At 45.9% G+C, this 17,327-nt stretch overlaps 1 protein-coding gene across 4 annotated transcripts in view; it reads left to right on the top strand.

Annotated features, from left to right (window-relative positions):
* LOC147703427 (uncharacterized) overlaps positions 1 to 17,327 on the top strand; it is a 176,392-nt gene that overhangs the window by 42,740 nt on the left and 116,325 nt on the right. For all 4 annotated transcript variants that reach the window (XM_086931864.1, XM_086931867.1, XM_086931865.1 and 1 more), the window contains one exon: positions 4,636 to 4,725. In XM_086931864.1, the coding sequence (XP_086787990.1) occupies positions 4,636 to 4,725 (90 nt within the window). The remainder of the gene's footprint in view (positions 1 to 4,635; positions 4,726 to 17,327) is intronic.

Here is a 17,327-nt window from a genome sequence, read left to right as displayed (position 1 = left end):
AAGGCGTCATCAATTATGTGTGTCATGGCCGTTTCCGTGCTGTGTTTCGCTCGGAAGCCTGATTGATGAGGGTTGAGGAGGTCGAACTGGTCAATGTGTTTTGTTAGTTGGAGTTGTACACATTTTTCCAGCAGTTTGGCCAAGGTGGGGGGGGATATTGGTGATAGGGCGGTAATTGTTTAGGTCAGACGGGTCAGCTGTAGGTTTCTTGAGAATGGGCGTGACTTGCCCAACCTTGAGGGAGTCAGGAATGAGACCTTGTTGAAGGGAACTGTTAATGATTTTGGTCCAGAGTGGGAGGAGCATGGGGGTGAAGTCTTTTACAGTATTAGCCGGTAGGGGGTCTATGAGGTGGTTAGAGGGCTTCAAGGTGCCGAGCAGTTTGTGTATTGCTTCTTCAGAGTAGGTGTCGAAGGACGTCCAAGATGCGCTATTTTTAGGATGAGTGTTAGGCATTCTGATGTGGCTAGGGTATCGGCTTACATCATTGAGGAGGTCAATTCTTATGTTGTCCGTCTTTAGCTTAAAGAAAAATAGAAAAGTCTTCACTGTGTGGGATATCGCTTGTTGTGTTGTTTGATTGTAAGGGTTGCGACTTGGTTTGAGTTTTGACTAGTTCGAACAATTTTCTTGGTCGGTTTTTCGCTTGGTCAAGCTAGAGGCTAAAGAAGTCAGCTTTCGCACGCTTGATTTTCCTAAAGTAGGCATTTCTCTTGTTCTTAAGCGTTTTGCGATGCAGTGTTGAGGGGTCAGCTCTCCAAGTGCGCTCTGCCAATCGCATAACACGCCTGTCTTCATTGCGTCTGCCGTCATACCAAGGGTTCGAGTTCTTGGTGGAGACTCTCTTTAGTTGCAGTGGGGCGGCTTTGTTGATTGAGTTCATAGAGTAGAGGTCGGTCAGTGATTGAACATCAGAGGCGCCAGCAGGGGGAAGGAGGAGACTGTAGGTGTGGGGAGGTAGGGAGTTGGGGTTAAGATTCTTCATGTCCCTTTTCCAGATCTTGGATTTGGTGTGTTGAGCCGGGGTAGGTTTGACTTTTTCGTTGATAAAGAAGGTGATAATGTGGTGGTCTGACCAATCACAAGGTTGGATTGCCCCCAGTTGGGTAGAGTCCTCTTTGGCGATGATCAGATCGAGTATCGAGCCTTTATCGTGTGTTGCATATTTGGGTGAGGTCAAGCGCATTAAGGAAAGTTTTGAGACTATTCACCACTGCGTCTTTCTGGTCATTCCAGTGGAGATTGAAGTCACCCAGGTAGATTTGGGTGATCTGCCGGCCAGCATTGAAGGTCAAACTCTCTAAACGATTAGCTCTTATCTTTACTGATCTTTCCATATTTTGACCTCGTATGTTGCCACATATGAGATCGAAATATTAACGGATCAGGCCTGGCTACTGATTATATAAATGGTGTTCAGGTACAAGACCAGGCGTACTTGATGCTCGTTTAAATTACAGCCAATGGCCTTAAAATTTACCAACACTGCAAGGGGAGATGCCAAGCATAAAAGTAGGCAAGTTAACAGACAGCTCTTTTTCATCCACCTCGACTAAAAGAATGGATGGTACTCCTCGGCAAATAAAACAAAGAAATCTTCATCTTTGAGATCTAGATTGGCAAGCCTGTGACCTCATTGAACAAGTCTATAAGCATCCATCTTGAGGGATCTGTATGTTATGAATCTAGTTATTGCTCATTGACTTCTGTTACGACTCAAGATGATATCCACAGATATAAGAACCATAAGCGTATCCATCACACTGCCTCAGCAAACTACAAGAGTACTGTGAGGAGGTGTTACACTGCAGGAGAGAACTTAAGTGCACAATAAATCACTCGATCCTCAGGCCAACTTTATTAGTTTTTCAATACATGGAGCACATACGTAGGTAAAAACACCCATCTAGTCGACTTGTAAAGTACCATTTGGGATTGAGGTGTGCCTTCGGCCTAGGTCATCATCCAGCCTATTAAAAAGCCCACCATTTGACCCATATTTTAGAGTGTTTTTGCAGGCAGCCTCTCTCGCATGATATATTGGCATCTCCATTATGGCACACCAGTTCACTGTTTCCACAAAGTAGAAGGTTTCCACTTGCCTGCAGTGTCTCTTTTAGCCACTATTGTGGCCACTCCGACCGTAATTCGTTAATATCTGAATCCACCATGTTTCTCTAGTATGCTGAGGAGGCTGACCCGTGGAGTCAAATAAGTCTGTTGATTCACCTGTGAAAGAGACCGTGACCGTGGGAAAATCAATCTACATGTTGGTACTGTGGAAACAAGTTTTGTTTCCCAGCAACGCTCAGAACATACACGCAATACGCAAATTATACTAAATGCCACTCGCTTATCCTGTCTGCGACAGTCCACCCTTTTATGCACTTCCTCACGCTGCGTTGCTTTTGAGTAATTACACAAAACAGATGATTGGCAAGGTTATTCGTGTAACAGGGAAGCCCTGGAAGGGCAAGGTGAGCCGAGAATTCTCGGAACAGAAGATGTATATCCCTGGGCAATTTCTACTTCCTCCACCCTTTACTAAAACATGGTTATACACGGTATTCTCCAAAAGAATTAGTCGCAGAGATTATCAATGTTTTTAGAAGGAATTTATTGGCGCTTGCTGCTGTTAAAACTGGAAAACAGAATTCTAATTTCAGATTTTACTGTAAACTCTACATAAAACCCATAAAAAACATCAAATATAAAGTGTGCAGAGATGCAGGCATCAGTTAATTAGTAAAAAACGAAAAAGGACGAGATCGGTGAAGAAAAGAAAGGCACCGATTAACTAAAGAAACTCATAAATAAAATTTAATGAAATGGAAAATTTGATTCTGTTAACTTTAGATTAAGTGCTGACCATGCACACATTGAAAATAAATGTAAAAAACAGGAACCACCAAAATACTATGTTGGCCAAGTGAAGCATTCGTTAGCATGTAGCATGTGTAACTACATTAGACTTTCAGGGTTGTCACTTGGCCCCAAGTCACCAGAGGCGCCTCCAGCCAGTCTAGATTTTAGGTAAAAACATGAGCCCTTGTAGAGCCAGCCTCGTGATAGGGAAAGCACAGTGAGCCCCAAAATCAGGGATACTGCTGGTTACAAGAATGCAGAGTGCAAACCGCCCGCCAGCCAGTCTAGATTTTAGGTAAAAACATGAGCCCTTGTAGAGCCAGCCTCGTAATGGGGAAAGCGCCATGAGCCCCAAAATCAGGGATACTGCTGGTTACAAAAATGCAGAGTGCAAACCGCTCGCCAGAGTGCAAACTGCCCGCCCCTTCAGATAGGCTATGAGCAAAACTATCTCGGCATGCAAAGAAGCGGTGTTCCCCCTTTATTTGTGCGCACAGAGCTGTTTGCCAGTCAAGACGAAAGGGCACAACTGCTGTCGTACTGTAAACTCTGAAATGGAGATTTGTGAAAACAAGCATGCGTGCCTGGCGCTAAAAGTAAAACAAAAAGAAAAAAAGGCATGCAGCACGCGCGCATTTGGGAGAGCAGTCTGCTCTTTTTGTATGGGTATGTGATTGAAAAAGAGCAAAACGACGGCTAAAGGTCTCCTATGCAGCGCATGCGCGCTGCGTAGGCGAGACCTAAACACCAATGCGGTCACGGACAGGAGACAATGGGGGAGTCAGTTTACGTAGGGAACCCCCAGAATGTTGTCCAAGCTCGGGTAAGAAAGCTCGACCTGGTACATTGGATCTTCACAACTACCTGTTAACAAATCATTAATCACCAGTAGTTGTGAGGTCCAATATTATAGCCGAGTGCCAGCCACTCCTAGGCCTCCATCATAAACTGACTGCCCCCATTCGTCCAGACCTACACAAGAAGAAGTGCTAGACCACAGAAATATGCAAGTCTTTGCTGTGAGCCTCTTAAACCAGTGGGTGGGTATGTTATATGAAAGTGTTGGAGTACATATAAGAATTGGGACAATATCATTAATTTAAATAGTGCCACGTAGGAGGTGCAGCGGGAGCCGCTCCCATTTCTGAAAGTCTTGCTTCATCTTGGTGACCACGGGTGGAACGTTAAGGCTTGACTGATATTTTTGAAAAAGGCAAATACAGGCATATACCCGACCCAGGCCCTAATCCTTCAGATCCCGATGGATTGGCCCAGTTTCCATCTGGTCAGTCTCACCTAGCACTGCAGCACTAATACTGTACCAAGAGATGTATCCTGTGCAAAATATCTGTGCATGTGCTTACTAAGATAAAGGCAAAGTTGGAAAACATTGAGCTAAATCAGATTTCCCATTCCATCCAATAACATTGGTGCTTCTCATTGTTATCTGTGAAGGTGAGATTCTTAAGTGCTGTTAAAGAGGGCTAATAGTAACCTGCAGATCAAATGATAACATCCAGGTGTTTCTGGTTGTTCCTTTGATCCTCATGAGGTTAATGAAATTAACCATGTAATCACTTTTGCAAAATCTTAATTTTAGACAAAAGAGAATGAGTACAATTGAATTTGACAGAATAAACATACAATTTAAAGAATAGTTTACATCATTATTTTAGTGATTCAGTCTGTTGATGAAATGTTTAATAATTATGGTCCAATCTAGTGATGGTTAAATCGTAATAATTTGTCAATCTTTTCTTAAAAATATAGATGATTCTGCAGTCAATTCTATGTTTTTGCCAAGACTTGACAGTGATGAAGATGCACATATAAAGAAAGAGGATATTGAAAGGTCTATAAGTAAGTAAAAACTCTGATTATTACAAAATTCTTAGTTAAGATTGTTAGACCTCTGCTGTTTTCCTCAAATATACATAAGAGCTATTCATGTTTAACACTGCATTATACAATACAAAGATTGACAATGGAATATTGTTTCATCACATACCTAAACCAGGTAAGCACCCACATGACTGTGCAAACTATGGACCCACCTCTCTTCCTAAACCTGGTTTAAAATGGGGTGCAAACATTGTATATCACCATCCTCTTCTTTCGTAATAACATTGTAATTGTGCTCGAAGTGTTAATGGTGCTCATAGTTTCAAATCCATTCTGAAGCAGGTGAGCAGAGAAGGTGGCCGTAAAACTCCCCCATCCAGGAGGAGAATAGATGCTGTTTACACCAGTGTTTTTAGGGAAAGGAGCACACTGATCAGGCATTTGTGGTAGATGTACACTGCACACATTTGGGCAAGGATTGGCTGTTGAAGGACAGTGCAAACTCGTCTCTTACTCTCTGTCCAATCTTCTGAGGATGATTGAAGTGTTGTATGTATGCAGAGTTTAAAGATTCTGTGTAGTTACAGTTTGAAGATTCTGTGTAATTACAATTACATTCAGTAATATTTATTAATTGTTTAAAGATTTCTGGACAAACCACACAAATGAAACAACACTACTATAATAGTACTAATGCACCCGTGTAGCAGATTAACTGCAACAGTGATAATTCTTTAGAAATGCTACTATAAACAGATAATGTAATTGCACTAATAGTGAAACTTTTTTGCAATATTTCAAGCGTGAGAAGAGTGAGAAAAGCATTTGTGAAACAAATCATTTTTGATAGCAGAAAAGAAAATGTATTTGATAGTAGAAATACATTTAAAAGGAAATGTAATAAATAAATGCTTTATTTTGGTTCTAAAATTCCACATATAAATCTATAAATAAAAGAGACTAAACAGGATAGTAGCCTTTTTTTTACATAAAAGAAAAATATGCAACATCCTTATGGAAAATGGTTGTTGTAAGTATGGCAGACATTCAGCGTATTCAGACAAATTGTATGAAGAATCTGATAGAGACTACTAGCCGCAGATTCCTTAACGTAGAATTATCCCCAGGCGTGAGACTGGATCCATAATTTGTTTGCGACAGCATCCCTGCGCACCAGAGGGACGGCATTGCATGACTACGCCCAGCCGTCGTCCCCATACGTGATGTCAGCGAGGTCGCATAAGTCCCACCCTGGTGCGCATACGTCCGTTTTTTCCTTTTCCGCATGCAACGCGGATCCGGTTTGTGCCTCTGGTCTGTTTGGGCCTTTCCCTTTTCGCTTTTGCGTGTGTTTGTGGGAACAGCGTACGGATGCCTTCAGGCTTTAAGTCGTGCTTGTCTTGTGGACGCCTGATGTAGGTGACGGACCCTCACCTCATTTGCATGTGGTGCTTGGGGGAACATCACAACTCCTCTGATTGCGAGGCGTGCCAGCAGTTGAAGCCGAAGTCGCGGCGGGAGCGCTGGATTAAACTTCTCTCGGCTCGCATTTCCAGATCGGCTTCGACACCTCGATCAGCCCCTGCAGAAGGTTTTTGAAGCCACCGTCGTCGTCCTCGTCCTTCTCCTAAGTCGCAAGAGCGTTGCTCACCTGTCGGTAAGTGTCGCAGTTTGTCCCCGGGGGCTGGTTTCCGGCCTGTTGGGGGCGTGGGCTCTCCACGGGTGATGTGGACCGCGTATCGTCCCCCTAACCACCGTTTCCCAGTGAGGGGGCGTCGAGAACCCAGATGGAGACATATGCGGTGGCTTTGCAGGCCTTGCTGGCTTCACCTTCTCCTCCTTCCCCTCCTGGCTGGGACGTCGGCGGATTCCTTGAGTTGTACGGGCCCTCCGCAGCGATGCCGGCGGCTCAGGCCCCTGCACTGACTGGCTCGGCTCCAGGCTTGGTGGATGTGGTGCCGTTGGGGTGCCTCCCTTCGGGGGCCCCTCCTTCGGACTACGGCAACCCTGCTTCGCCGCAAACTCCTGCGAGAGTCCCTGTGGTGTCCCGGTAGGTCGCCGGGGCTCGGGTGGCATCCCGAGCCCCTCTCGGCCCTATGGACAGGCGACGATCTTGCCTGAGGCCGATGTGGCGCCGCTATGTACCGCTTTTGGCCGCCATAAGTGTGGCAGGGTATACTCAGACGTGAGTCCCTTGCTCACTTTGCCACTGGATTCAAGCAAGCCGGGCTGAAGACGGCTGGAATGCCAGAAAACGGTCCTCGGAATCTTGTTTCCGGTCCAGGGAAGACATGACTTGGCAGTTCGGGCTGTACTGTTACCATGAGGCACAGGGTCAGACTGATTTGCATATAGCCATGTCTGAACTGGGGTGGCAGAGTGGGCTAAAGAACGGTGATGGATTAAACCCAGATCTTTTGACTGGGTGTGAGTGTTTGATTGATTCAAATGCTCCGTCCATCACCACCCCTTTTGTACCGCTATGGAGCTGGCAGCTGCTGGCCCTGGCGGTGCCACAGGGGTAGGTGGACCCCCCTCGTCCCATCATGGGTCGAGGCTGGCGGGGGACTCCTCGTCCCTCCCCGGGCCCCTCTCGTCCCTCCCTGGGCCCCTCTCATCCCTCCACGCAGGCGGCAGCCTCGTCGGAGGTCGAGTCGGCCTTGGCGGCGCCACAGGGGTCGGCAGACCCCTCTCGTCCCCTCATGGGTCGAGGCTGGCGGGGGGGCTCTTTGTCACTCCCGGGCCCCTCTCGTCCCTCCACGCAGGTGGCTGCCTCGTCAGAGGTCGAGTCGGCGCCGTCCCTTAGCCGCTTCGGCTCCGGACCAGCCCCGTTCTCCTGCGCCCTGTGAAGTGGCAGAGGCCTGTCTGGCATCTCCTTTGGCGCTGGACAACGACGACGTCCTGCCTCAGGTTGCGGACTCTACGGCGCCGGATGGGTGTTGGGCTTGGGACTGGTCTTCAGATGCCTCCTCTTCCCCGGAGGTTGGGCGCCTGCTGGTGTCGTCCTTGCCGGAGACGGGCTGCTGCATCGTGGCTTTTTCCCCGGCGTCATCAAAGGACAGTTCCTCGTAGTTGCCATGGCCGCGCTTTTCGCCAGAGGAGCCACAGGTCCCCCACTCCTTGGCCCCTCTTCCCCCTTTCCAGACCTGGCCCTTCCCCACTCTGGTTGGCTTAGGGGTTGGCCACCTTAGCTTGCAGCCGTCGCCTACGGAGAAGATGCTTTCCCCACCGCGGGGCCCTACGGAGGCGGGTGCAGCCTTGTCTCACGTAGTTTCCACGGCTGTGGGAATTTTGCGGATGGGTGATCCGGCTGCCCATTACCCCGCGGATCATATTCGTTAAGTTCTCCACCAGGGCCCTGGTGTGAGGGAGCTGTTGCTTCCCTTTGAGGGTTCGCTCCATTCTTCTGTGAAGGGGGCTTAGGGGCACCCCGCCTCGGGGGATCTGGTGCCCCAACACCTTCTGCATCGGCATCTTCCGGCACCACGTGACCCGGTGTGTCTTTCCCTCCACCCCTCTGCCAGGAGCCCACTTTTGCAGACTGCCTTTCCCTCCCTGCCGCCGCTGTTGACTGGACTCTTGGGGGCGCAATCTGTTTGCTTCGACCAGTGGGGCTTTGAGGGCCCTTAACACTTTATGTGTGTTGGCTAGAGCCACTTCTTGCTTGTGGGACTTGGCTGAGTCCCTTACATCTGCCGCTTCTCAGGAGGGCGCTGGTGTTGATTTGCGGCACCATGCGTTAGATGGCCGGGAGCTGGCGGCGTTTATTCTGCGCTCCGCTCTGGACATCTTGGAGGTGCTTGTTCGGTTGCCCTTCGCCGCCATGCTTGGCTTCAGGAACGACTGGTAGATCTTCCCTTCGATGGCACAATTCTGTTCCACGTCCCGGCAGAATCGGCCATCCAACAGTTCTTGGTGGGGCTTCGGCCTCCTCCTTCTCCCCCTCAGTGACCTGTGAGTTGATCTGGTTTTTGGGGGCTGTTTCGTTTGAGCGGGTCGCCCGAGTTGTGTGATCTGTCATTCATGTGCATTCAAGTCCTCTTTGTCGGGACTGTGGACTGTTGCCCTGAGATTAAGGCCTTCTGTTTTTCGTTTTGGCTGCTTGACAAGCCTTCTGCTGTTTTTTTTCCCACAGATCTTTCTGTTGTCCTCTGCTGCAGAGAAGTTTCTTCCTAAGAGGGTTCCCATGTCTTGGGACTTAACCCCTTCCATGCTCATGACGGAACGGTTCCGTCATGAGCGTCGGTTGAGCTGTGCTCATGACGGAACCATTCCGTCATGAGCCGATAGACTCATTAGTACCTTCAGCACAGCGCGAAAATGTGCGCCGCGCTGATGGGGTTAACATACCCTATGTGGGGTAGTGGTAGCTGTTATATAGCTTGTTCTGTGCTTGGGAGTTGTGGTCGCCTTCAGGCCTCAGCTCTCCTTGGCGTTTAAGTATGTTGCAGTTACACTTCCCTTCTTGTTGGTTTGGAATGCCTTTGGTGGTGCCCCATGGTATCCTTTTTCGGGGTCGCTGCGCTGTTGGCCTGGTCTGACCTGCTGCCTGCGGCCTGGCGCCATGGCTCTGGTTCCACTTCTTTTTGTGTCATGGGTGCGGACCCCTCCCTGAGGTGTGTCTGGGCCCTTCTTCGCCTACCTGCTCTCCGTCCTGGGGGCTGAGATGGATTTGTATGCCTCCCTCTTACAGGCACAGCCTGCCTGGTCTTCCTGTGTGCCCCCAGGCTACTCTTTCTGCTTCCGCCTGTTTATTGCTTTCGGTGCTGTTCTGTCTGGTCTATTGACTTCTGGCTGTGGTAGTCTCAGCTGCCCTCTTCGCGGGATGTGTTCACACTGGCGGGGCTTGCCTTCTTTCTGCCTCGTCTCCTTGGTGCCTCTAGGTTACTCTTCTTCCTCTTCCTTGCCTTGGCCTTGGATGGAGGTTCCGTTGCCTGGTATGGGCTTGGGGTGCTTCGGCCTCCTCTTGCCTTGCCCAAGTTTCCTCTGCTGAGTGTGAACGGGCTTCCTCTTCTTCTTCTTTTCTTTTTCCCGCATTCCCCTTGGAGTTGGTGGTGTTCTGACTGTAGGGCTTCCCCTTGCCTGGGGGACAGGGCTCCTCGCCTTATCCGTCAGACTCGTCCCCTGTGGGACCCTCTGTTGTGTCTAGGCTGGTGGGGTCCTCTCGCAGAACCTCCTTCCCCGTGGGTATGGCTAGGGTATCTATTCTGCGTCAAGGAATCTGCGGCTAGTAGTCTCTATCAGATATAGGAGTTACTTACCTTCGGTAACAGTGTATCTGGTAGAGACGATTCTAGCCGCAGATTCCTACACGGCCCACCCTTCCTCCCCGTTCTGCGAGGACCTTTGGCTTGGTCTTACTCACTCGCCTTCCAGTGGGAGGCTATGTCTTCTATGCGTGCCTTCTTTCGTTCTTTTTGGCGGGATGATTCGTCCTGTTTCTACCTCTTCCTTTCCTCCTCTTTTGGCTTAATTGGAGGATGTGTTTGTAGGTACTTCTGTGCCCTCCTACTCTGGTTGCTCTACGATCTGGGATTACCTTCTATCTTTTCCCTCCCCTTTATTTCTACGGGTTCTGATCCTTCTGCTTCCTCTAGGTTGGGGTCATCTGGCTGTGCCTCTGCCCTTTGTTCCCTTGGGGGTTAGTCACACTCTGTGATGGGGTTGTCTTGGAGGGTTGTCTTTTCTTGTTTGTCTTGGATTGGTTCCCCTTCATTGTTCTTGGTTGGGGTTGTAGTCCTGCTACATATTGTCATGACAATTTCACATCTGTTCCTTGTCTCCAGGGGGGCTGTCTACGTATTGGCAGGGTAGCTGCTCAGGGCTGTGCTCTGTTCTTCGTCTTTTCCCTGCCTTTTGGTGCTGCAGTATTGACACTGCTCCTTATGGTGTTGTTCGTCACCATTCGTTTTATCCAGTTTTTCTGCCTTTTCGCACACTGTTCCCATACTCCCACAGTTTTGTCTGATGGCTCCACGTTGTGGCGCGGAAAGATTCTCCGAAGAAAACTGACTTCGATGCGCCGGGGTGGGACGTATGTGACCTCGCTGACGTCACGTATGCGGACGATGCCTGGGCGGAGTCGCTTGATGCCGGCGCGCAGGGATGCTGTGGCAAAAATGTTTCCGGATCCAGTCTTACGCCTGGGGATAACTCTACATTAAGGAATCTGCGGTTAGAATCGTCTCTACCAGATACACCGTTACCGAAGGTAAGTAACTCGTATGATAGGATGACTCTTCTAAAAAATAAAATGAAGGTGCTCATGGCTATGTTTAGCAAAAGTTCTTGGCTAAAATTATTGTATCATGTATTTAAGACCTCAAGTGTATGAGAATGTGACGAGTGTGGTTAAAGTGGTGTTGAAAGGTGCTTCTGACATACCTTTAAGGAGTATGGCTATGCCATTTAATAATGTATTTTACTGCCATAAATGTCCTGTGATGTTGCGAGGAAATACCAGAAGTCCTTGGCTAGGTCCACTAGCAACTTGTATCTCATGGCGCATACATGAGTTATGTACCACAGCTCCAATGGTGCCCTTCAAAGCAGGTTGCAGCCCCACACACAATTCTTTGAGAGACTCTTATCTAGATGCTAAACGGAGGTCAAAAGATAGTTCAAAGAACACATGCTTTGTGATTCACATGTTTGTAGTTTCAGCTCCCTGACAGTCTGAGAAATGAAGTGGTTGTGAGATGGTTTATTGCCTTTTTCTAAGATAAAGGTGAAAGCATAATCCTTGTTCCCGGTCCTGCATAGAAGTCTGTAAACAACATCATACATTTATTAATTTATTCTTATTTTTTAGCTTTAAAGATGTGTTGCTTTTAGTTGGAATTTTTACAGACCTTCATTTGTATATTTATCATGCCTCCGTTGTATTTATCCCTTTTCGGTCTGTGTTTTCCATTTTGTATTTCAAATGTAGACTCCTAACAACTTCAGTTTATTGGTAAATTATTGTCACATTTAACATCGATTGACTGACAATTGTCTTTGAATATATTTGTGGCATATGCTGCAGTATTTTAAATGTGATTGAAGCTAGATTTTTTTCTCTTTTCCCCTCTACGTGATATGTTGTCAAATCACTTGGTGGCGCTGCCTTTGATGGCCTTTCAGGTACAATCTTCATGTTGAATAACAGCATTGGCTCACCCTCTCCCATCATCCTTATCTTTCCACGTTTCAGTGTGGGTTTAACTGCTCTGATTGTATCTTAACCTATATATAGATCTATGTGTTCGCTGGATCTCTTTTGACCCTGTTTCACAGCTCTTGCGAATACACTTAATGCTTCTTGAAAAGTCTTTTCTTCTACAACTGTGAATCCATTTCCCATTTCTTCTTTGAGATGTCGGTTTTGGCTTTCAACACCAAAATGTTTGAGGTCTTTTCATTTCATCTTCAGTAGAGGTCATTGTGTTTTTTTGTTTCTTTGGTGGAGCAAAAATATCCTTCTCCTTATTTGCCTTCTGATTGTCTATTAAAAGTTGTGTCAGTTTGCTTATGGTTGTCCTTAATGGTATCTTTCTGTTGGCATTGAAGAACTTTTCTTTGGTGAGGTTTTGGATTTCAAAGAACCTCGGGCCAGATGTACAAGATTTAAATTTTGCGACTCGCAAATTGCGAGAAGCAAAATTCAATGTACAACAGTGTCTGAGACACTGTTTGCGATTCCCAATGGGGTTGCAAATTGCATGCCTCATGAATATGAATGAGGCTGTCTCAATTTGCGACCCAATTGGGAATGGCTGGCATTCCCAGGAATGGTGGCCTGCTGGGGTCAGGAGACTACCATGTCTAAGACTGCTTTTAAATAAATCATTTTTTTTTCAAATGCAGTCCGTTTTCCCTAAAGGAAAACAAGATTCATTTAAAAAATAAAAATAAAATGTTTCAGTTTTATTTTTTAAAGGCAGACAGTCGGAGACCACTGCCTGTCCTTGGAAAATATTTGCGCTTGTATTCACAAAGGGGAAGAAGTCCTTGAGGACCCCTTCCCATTTGCGAGTGCTTCATTTATTTATTTGTAAAGCGCAACATTCATCCCAGAGGATATCATGGCGCTAATAGCGAGAAAGGCCAGGCTGCTGGTGGAGTGGAAGACAGGTGGATGTTAGTCTTTGGGGAACAGATGAGTTTTTCGTTTTTTCCGGAATGCTAGGTAGTTGTTTGTGAGACGTAGATCCAAGGGGAGTTTGTTCCATTTCTTAGCCGCCAGATATGAAAAAGAGTGCCCTCCAGCCCTCACTTTCTTGATGCGCTTAGTTCTGGCTAATGCTAGATGGAGTGACCGTAGGCTCCTTGTGGGAACATTGAACTAAATTTTCCCCTGCAGTATTCTTGGGCCGCTTTGATGCAGTACTTTATGTGCATGACTGAGCAGTTTGAATACTGCTCTCTGTCGCATAGAAAGCCAATGCAGGTTTTTCATGCACATCGATGCTGAGCTTAGCCTGCTTTTGTTGCATACTAGTTTGGCTGCAGCGTTTTGCAGCACTTGTAGCTGTGTGAAGAGGAGCTCGGTCATGCCCATGAATAGGGCTTTTCGATAATCAAGCTGGCTTATGAGCAGGGCCTGCGTAACTGTTCTTCTGCAGTCCAACGGGATTCATGGGAAGAGTCTAGTTAACAATTTCAGGGCCGCAAAGCCCTTTCCACAGAGGGCCCGCTCATGGTCCTTCATGGAGAGGGTGTTATCAATAAGGATGCCAAGGTTTCTTGCGCATTGCTTGGGGATTGGGGCAACACCAGGGGATTGGGGCAACACCAAGGGTTTGTGGCCACCATGTGGCATCCCAAATTAGGTTGGCACCTCCAAGAGGGTAAACTGCAAGTGTTTTGTGACCGCAATTGCGGGTGCAAAACATTCTTACATAGGGTTCAGACTCGCTATTAGGAAGGGACGCCTTTGGAAGGCCCCTTCCTAATAGCTAGTCGCTAACCCTATTTTGCATGTCGCTATTTAATTAGCTTTTCGCAAAATAGGGTTAGTTCATGGCCCACTGGTTTTTGCATGTGCAAATGGGTCTAAAACCCATTTGCGCAAACACAATTCTGTCGTACATCAAGCCCTTCATTTGCTCTTGGAATCCATCTTTTGCTTATAATAGGTTTTTGTCTTGAGATATTACACTCCTATTTTTAAATTGAGACAACATATTTTTTGATATTGGTTCAAGGATTTCTAGGCTATATAATTTGATCTTTTTGATATTGGTGAGCAAGAATTATGCCCCTTAAAATCTCTTTGGTACCAGCCTGGCCATCATACTTCTTATTGGAGGAATCCCTGTCTTGCATGGATGGTTATTTAACCTGTGTCATTCCTGAAGAGTTATTGCAAAATAAAGAATGCAATGAGACTGGCACTGTTTATGTATTTTGTTTGGGTTAATTAAAGAGTATAGTGTGCAACCTTGGGAGTTATGGTCATAAGGTGGATCTAGGCTATGCTTAGCATTCATGTGGATATAGGCAAATTCTGTTTAAATATTGCCTATGTGGATATAGGCAATATTTAAACAGAATTTTCCATAATTTATTAGACCAAGAGATTGAGGGGACCCTACAAATATATTTTGCCTCCAGCCCTGCATTCATGAGCCTGGACCACCTGTGGTCAACTACTGTTTAAAAGCTAGACATTTCCAGTCCACCCTCAATGTTTCCTGCTCCTTGATTGCCATTCTCCTTTCCAATATTCAGAGTGATCAATGATACATCTATACTTGACCATTGTCCCACGGCTCACTGTCTTGCTGCTGTACGTATCAGCAGAAAAATGTATCTGAAGATGACTCCTGCGTATTGTGTCATTTGTGAACATAAACTCAGCATCCTAATGAGCCCTACTGTCTCTAGCTATAGTCTACACACAAAATAAATCTTAGTGGTTTTTTTTCAAAGACAATTCCCAGACCCAATAACTAGACGGTAGAATAATCAAGCTCATGTGAATAACGAACAGTTTCAAGTTGCAAAACTATTAATAAAGGTAAGTAGCTCATCTCTTGTGTTTTTGTTTTTTAAAAGTACAATTCCAAGAAAAGAAAATGGTGATGATAAGACTGTTGTTATGAAATTCAAGAAGAAGAGATATTATTGAGATGAAGTAGAAGAGGGAGGTCCAGCGCAAGAAAGAAAGAAAGGCAAAGTAGTGAAGGATCTGCTGTGGGGGCGAAGAAAGAACTGTAATGAAGTTCTCAGTGAGTGATGGAAAAAAACAAACACAATATGCAAAAAAATGTGAAAAAGAGTGATGAACCAATCTTGCTCATAAAAGCATTGGACAGTGATGATGAAGAATAGGTGACTGAAGAAGACTGAAGGAATTTCATGCAACAATTGCCTTGCTCTATAGGACAGCAACAAAAGTTGGAAGAAGGAAGGAGTTGGAGTCCAAAGCTGTCAAAATTCAATGTAGTAGAGCTGCTGCCTTTGGTGAGTAGCCGAGATATATATATTGTAGGCTCAGTGTTTGAAGTTATGTGCTTACAGGCTGCGAGTAACAATGCAGCTTGGCCATGGTCTCCTGTCCCTGCAGCACAAAGTAAGGGAAAAAGGAATTGGCCATTGGGTAATCTCCTAGTCCCAGTATTGGGAAGGTGGACACATGAAATTTGAAAGAAAGTGCCATGTCTGAAGGCCAGAAACATGGAAATCATTCATGATTCGAGCTTCAATATCACTACGCAAATCAATGCTGTAGTGAAGGGAACTAATTTCCAACTCTCCCTCCTGGAAAATCAGTCCACTTCTTCCTACCGACACCATATCAAACTGAGACAGGTGCTGGTCATGGCCTGATTAGACTGTAACCAAATATACAGTGGCCTCCCCAAAAAAAACAGCACCAGACTGCAAAGAGTACAAGGCAGCCAGAATGTCTCCGCGTTTAGGGAAGCTGGACCTAAGCTAGCACTTACAGCTCTCATCTGGGTACTGGTTGTATTTAGAATCCAATTCAAAGCACTATACATTATGCACAAGGTATATTAGGGCAAAGAATGAATAACATTCATTTGAGACTAAAGTGTAGTGGAAGAACCTTGGGAGACCAAACATTTTGAACCACCTCAACCCTCTACTCTGGAAATTCCCAAAATCAAACTCTCCAAAGAAGTGGAGAAACCAACTCTCGCTTTCTGTATGTATTTTGTTTTTCTATTCCAGTGCTCTGAAGTCACCTAAGTGATATCACAACAGTGACGGATATCCCGACCAATGAAATATAAATTCCATTATATCCCATAGGATTTATATTTCGGCAGATGGGATATACATCACAGTTGTGAGGGAGTAACCCATCCACCGAAATATAAATCGAGCCATCTTTTTGTAGGGCCTGTGCATAGTGTCCATTTTGGATTTTCCCTTTAAGTTCACATCTTTCTAATGGTGACTTTTTACACACTTTCTACGAACAAGTGTATATGCTGCATTCGTATTTCTGGTAGGCATTGACACCCTGTTGCCTGCACAGTAAGTTCCAGGGTCGTACACTAAGAACGCAGTGCCTTTGTTTTTTTTCTGTACTCATTAGGAGACACGTCGTTTTACCTAGGTGAAACCAAAGAAGCTGTTCTGCGCCTCTGGCACAGTGAGATTAGGGTAGTATTTTATTATAGAAACAGCTTCCGTGCTAAAGCCCAGTGAGAAGAGCACTTCATGGTAAGATTATCATGGAATCACTGTGAACTGTGACGGAGCTGCAGCCCAGATGACTCCCACCAAGTTCCTGCGAAAGAAAAAAGCCTGCACACTTAGACCGGCTTCCTGGCATAGAAAAACAAGGTATGGGGTTAGACTTTCCCAATAGATCTGGCAGAGGGTACTCCTCTTATGCTTTCTTTAGTATAGTATTAATGACTGATAGGAGTAAGGTAACAGTAACAATTAACATGGTTTAATCATTTGTGTATGTCACCATTCTAATGACGCCTATTACAACGTGTCACATCTGCATAATCATTGCAGCTCACGTTTTCTTTACAAGAATACGATTTTTTCAATAAATGTTTTGAAAATGCATTTTCGTATCTTTCTTGTTTATAGCTTGGGTCTGCACAAGAAACAAACAGAAGGATTTAGATCTGTTTCCACAAATTCCTTGGTAATTGGAGTTGTCATGTTTGAGGTTACCAGAAACATCTGTTACTCTATTCTGGTTAGGGTTCAGATGTGCTACTGTGAGTTAGCTGAAACAAACTAACATTTACTGATGATATGTGTGGACTCAGTCTTTATGGTGTGAAGTTCTTGTTGATCTAATGCACATGCCTACTAGATATGTACGAACCGTATAACATCAGTTGCTGTAGTTTTGCAGCGTGAAACTTTCCGGAGTCACTATGCTGTGCATATTCCGCGGTCTTGTGGTTGGGTCCGGATTCGTAGTCTTTTCTGTTTTTTTTTTTTTTTTTGTAGCCCTTGTGGGCGTCGGCGTCACACCTCCTCGGGTGCATTTCCGGTGACGTCGGCATGCTTTCTGCGGAAGCTCCCACTCTTGGGCGCCATCTTCAGATTCTTTTTTCCGCGGTCGGGTCTGGATCGTTCCCGTTGGGCTCCAGACATTTTTGGAGAAAGCACTGAAAAGAATTGAAGTTGGAGAA

The sequence above is a fragment of the Lissotriton vulgaris genome, chromosome 7, assembly GCF_964263255.1.
Source record: "Lissotriton vulgaris chromosome 7, aLisVul1.2, whole genome shotgun sequence".
NCBI lineage: Eukaryota > Metazoa > Chordata > Amphibia > Caudata > Salamandridae > Lissotriton > Lissotriton vulgaris.
The sequence above is the reverse complement of the archived record's forward strand: the minus strand, read 5'-3'. Positions and strand labels throughout refer to the sequence as shown.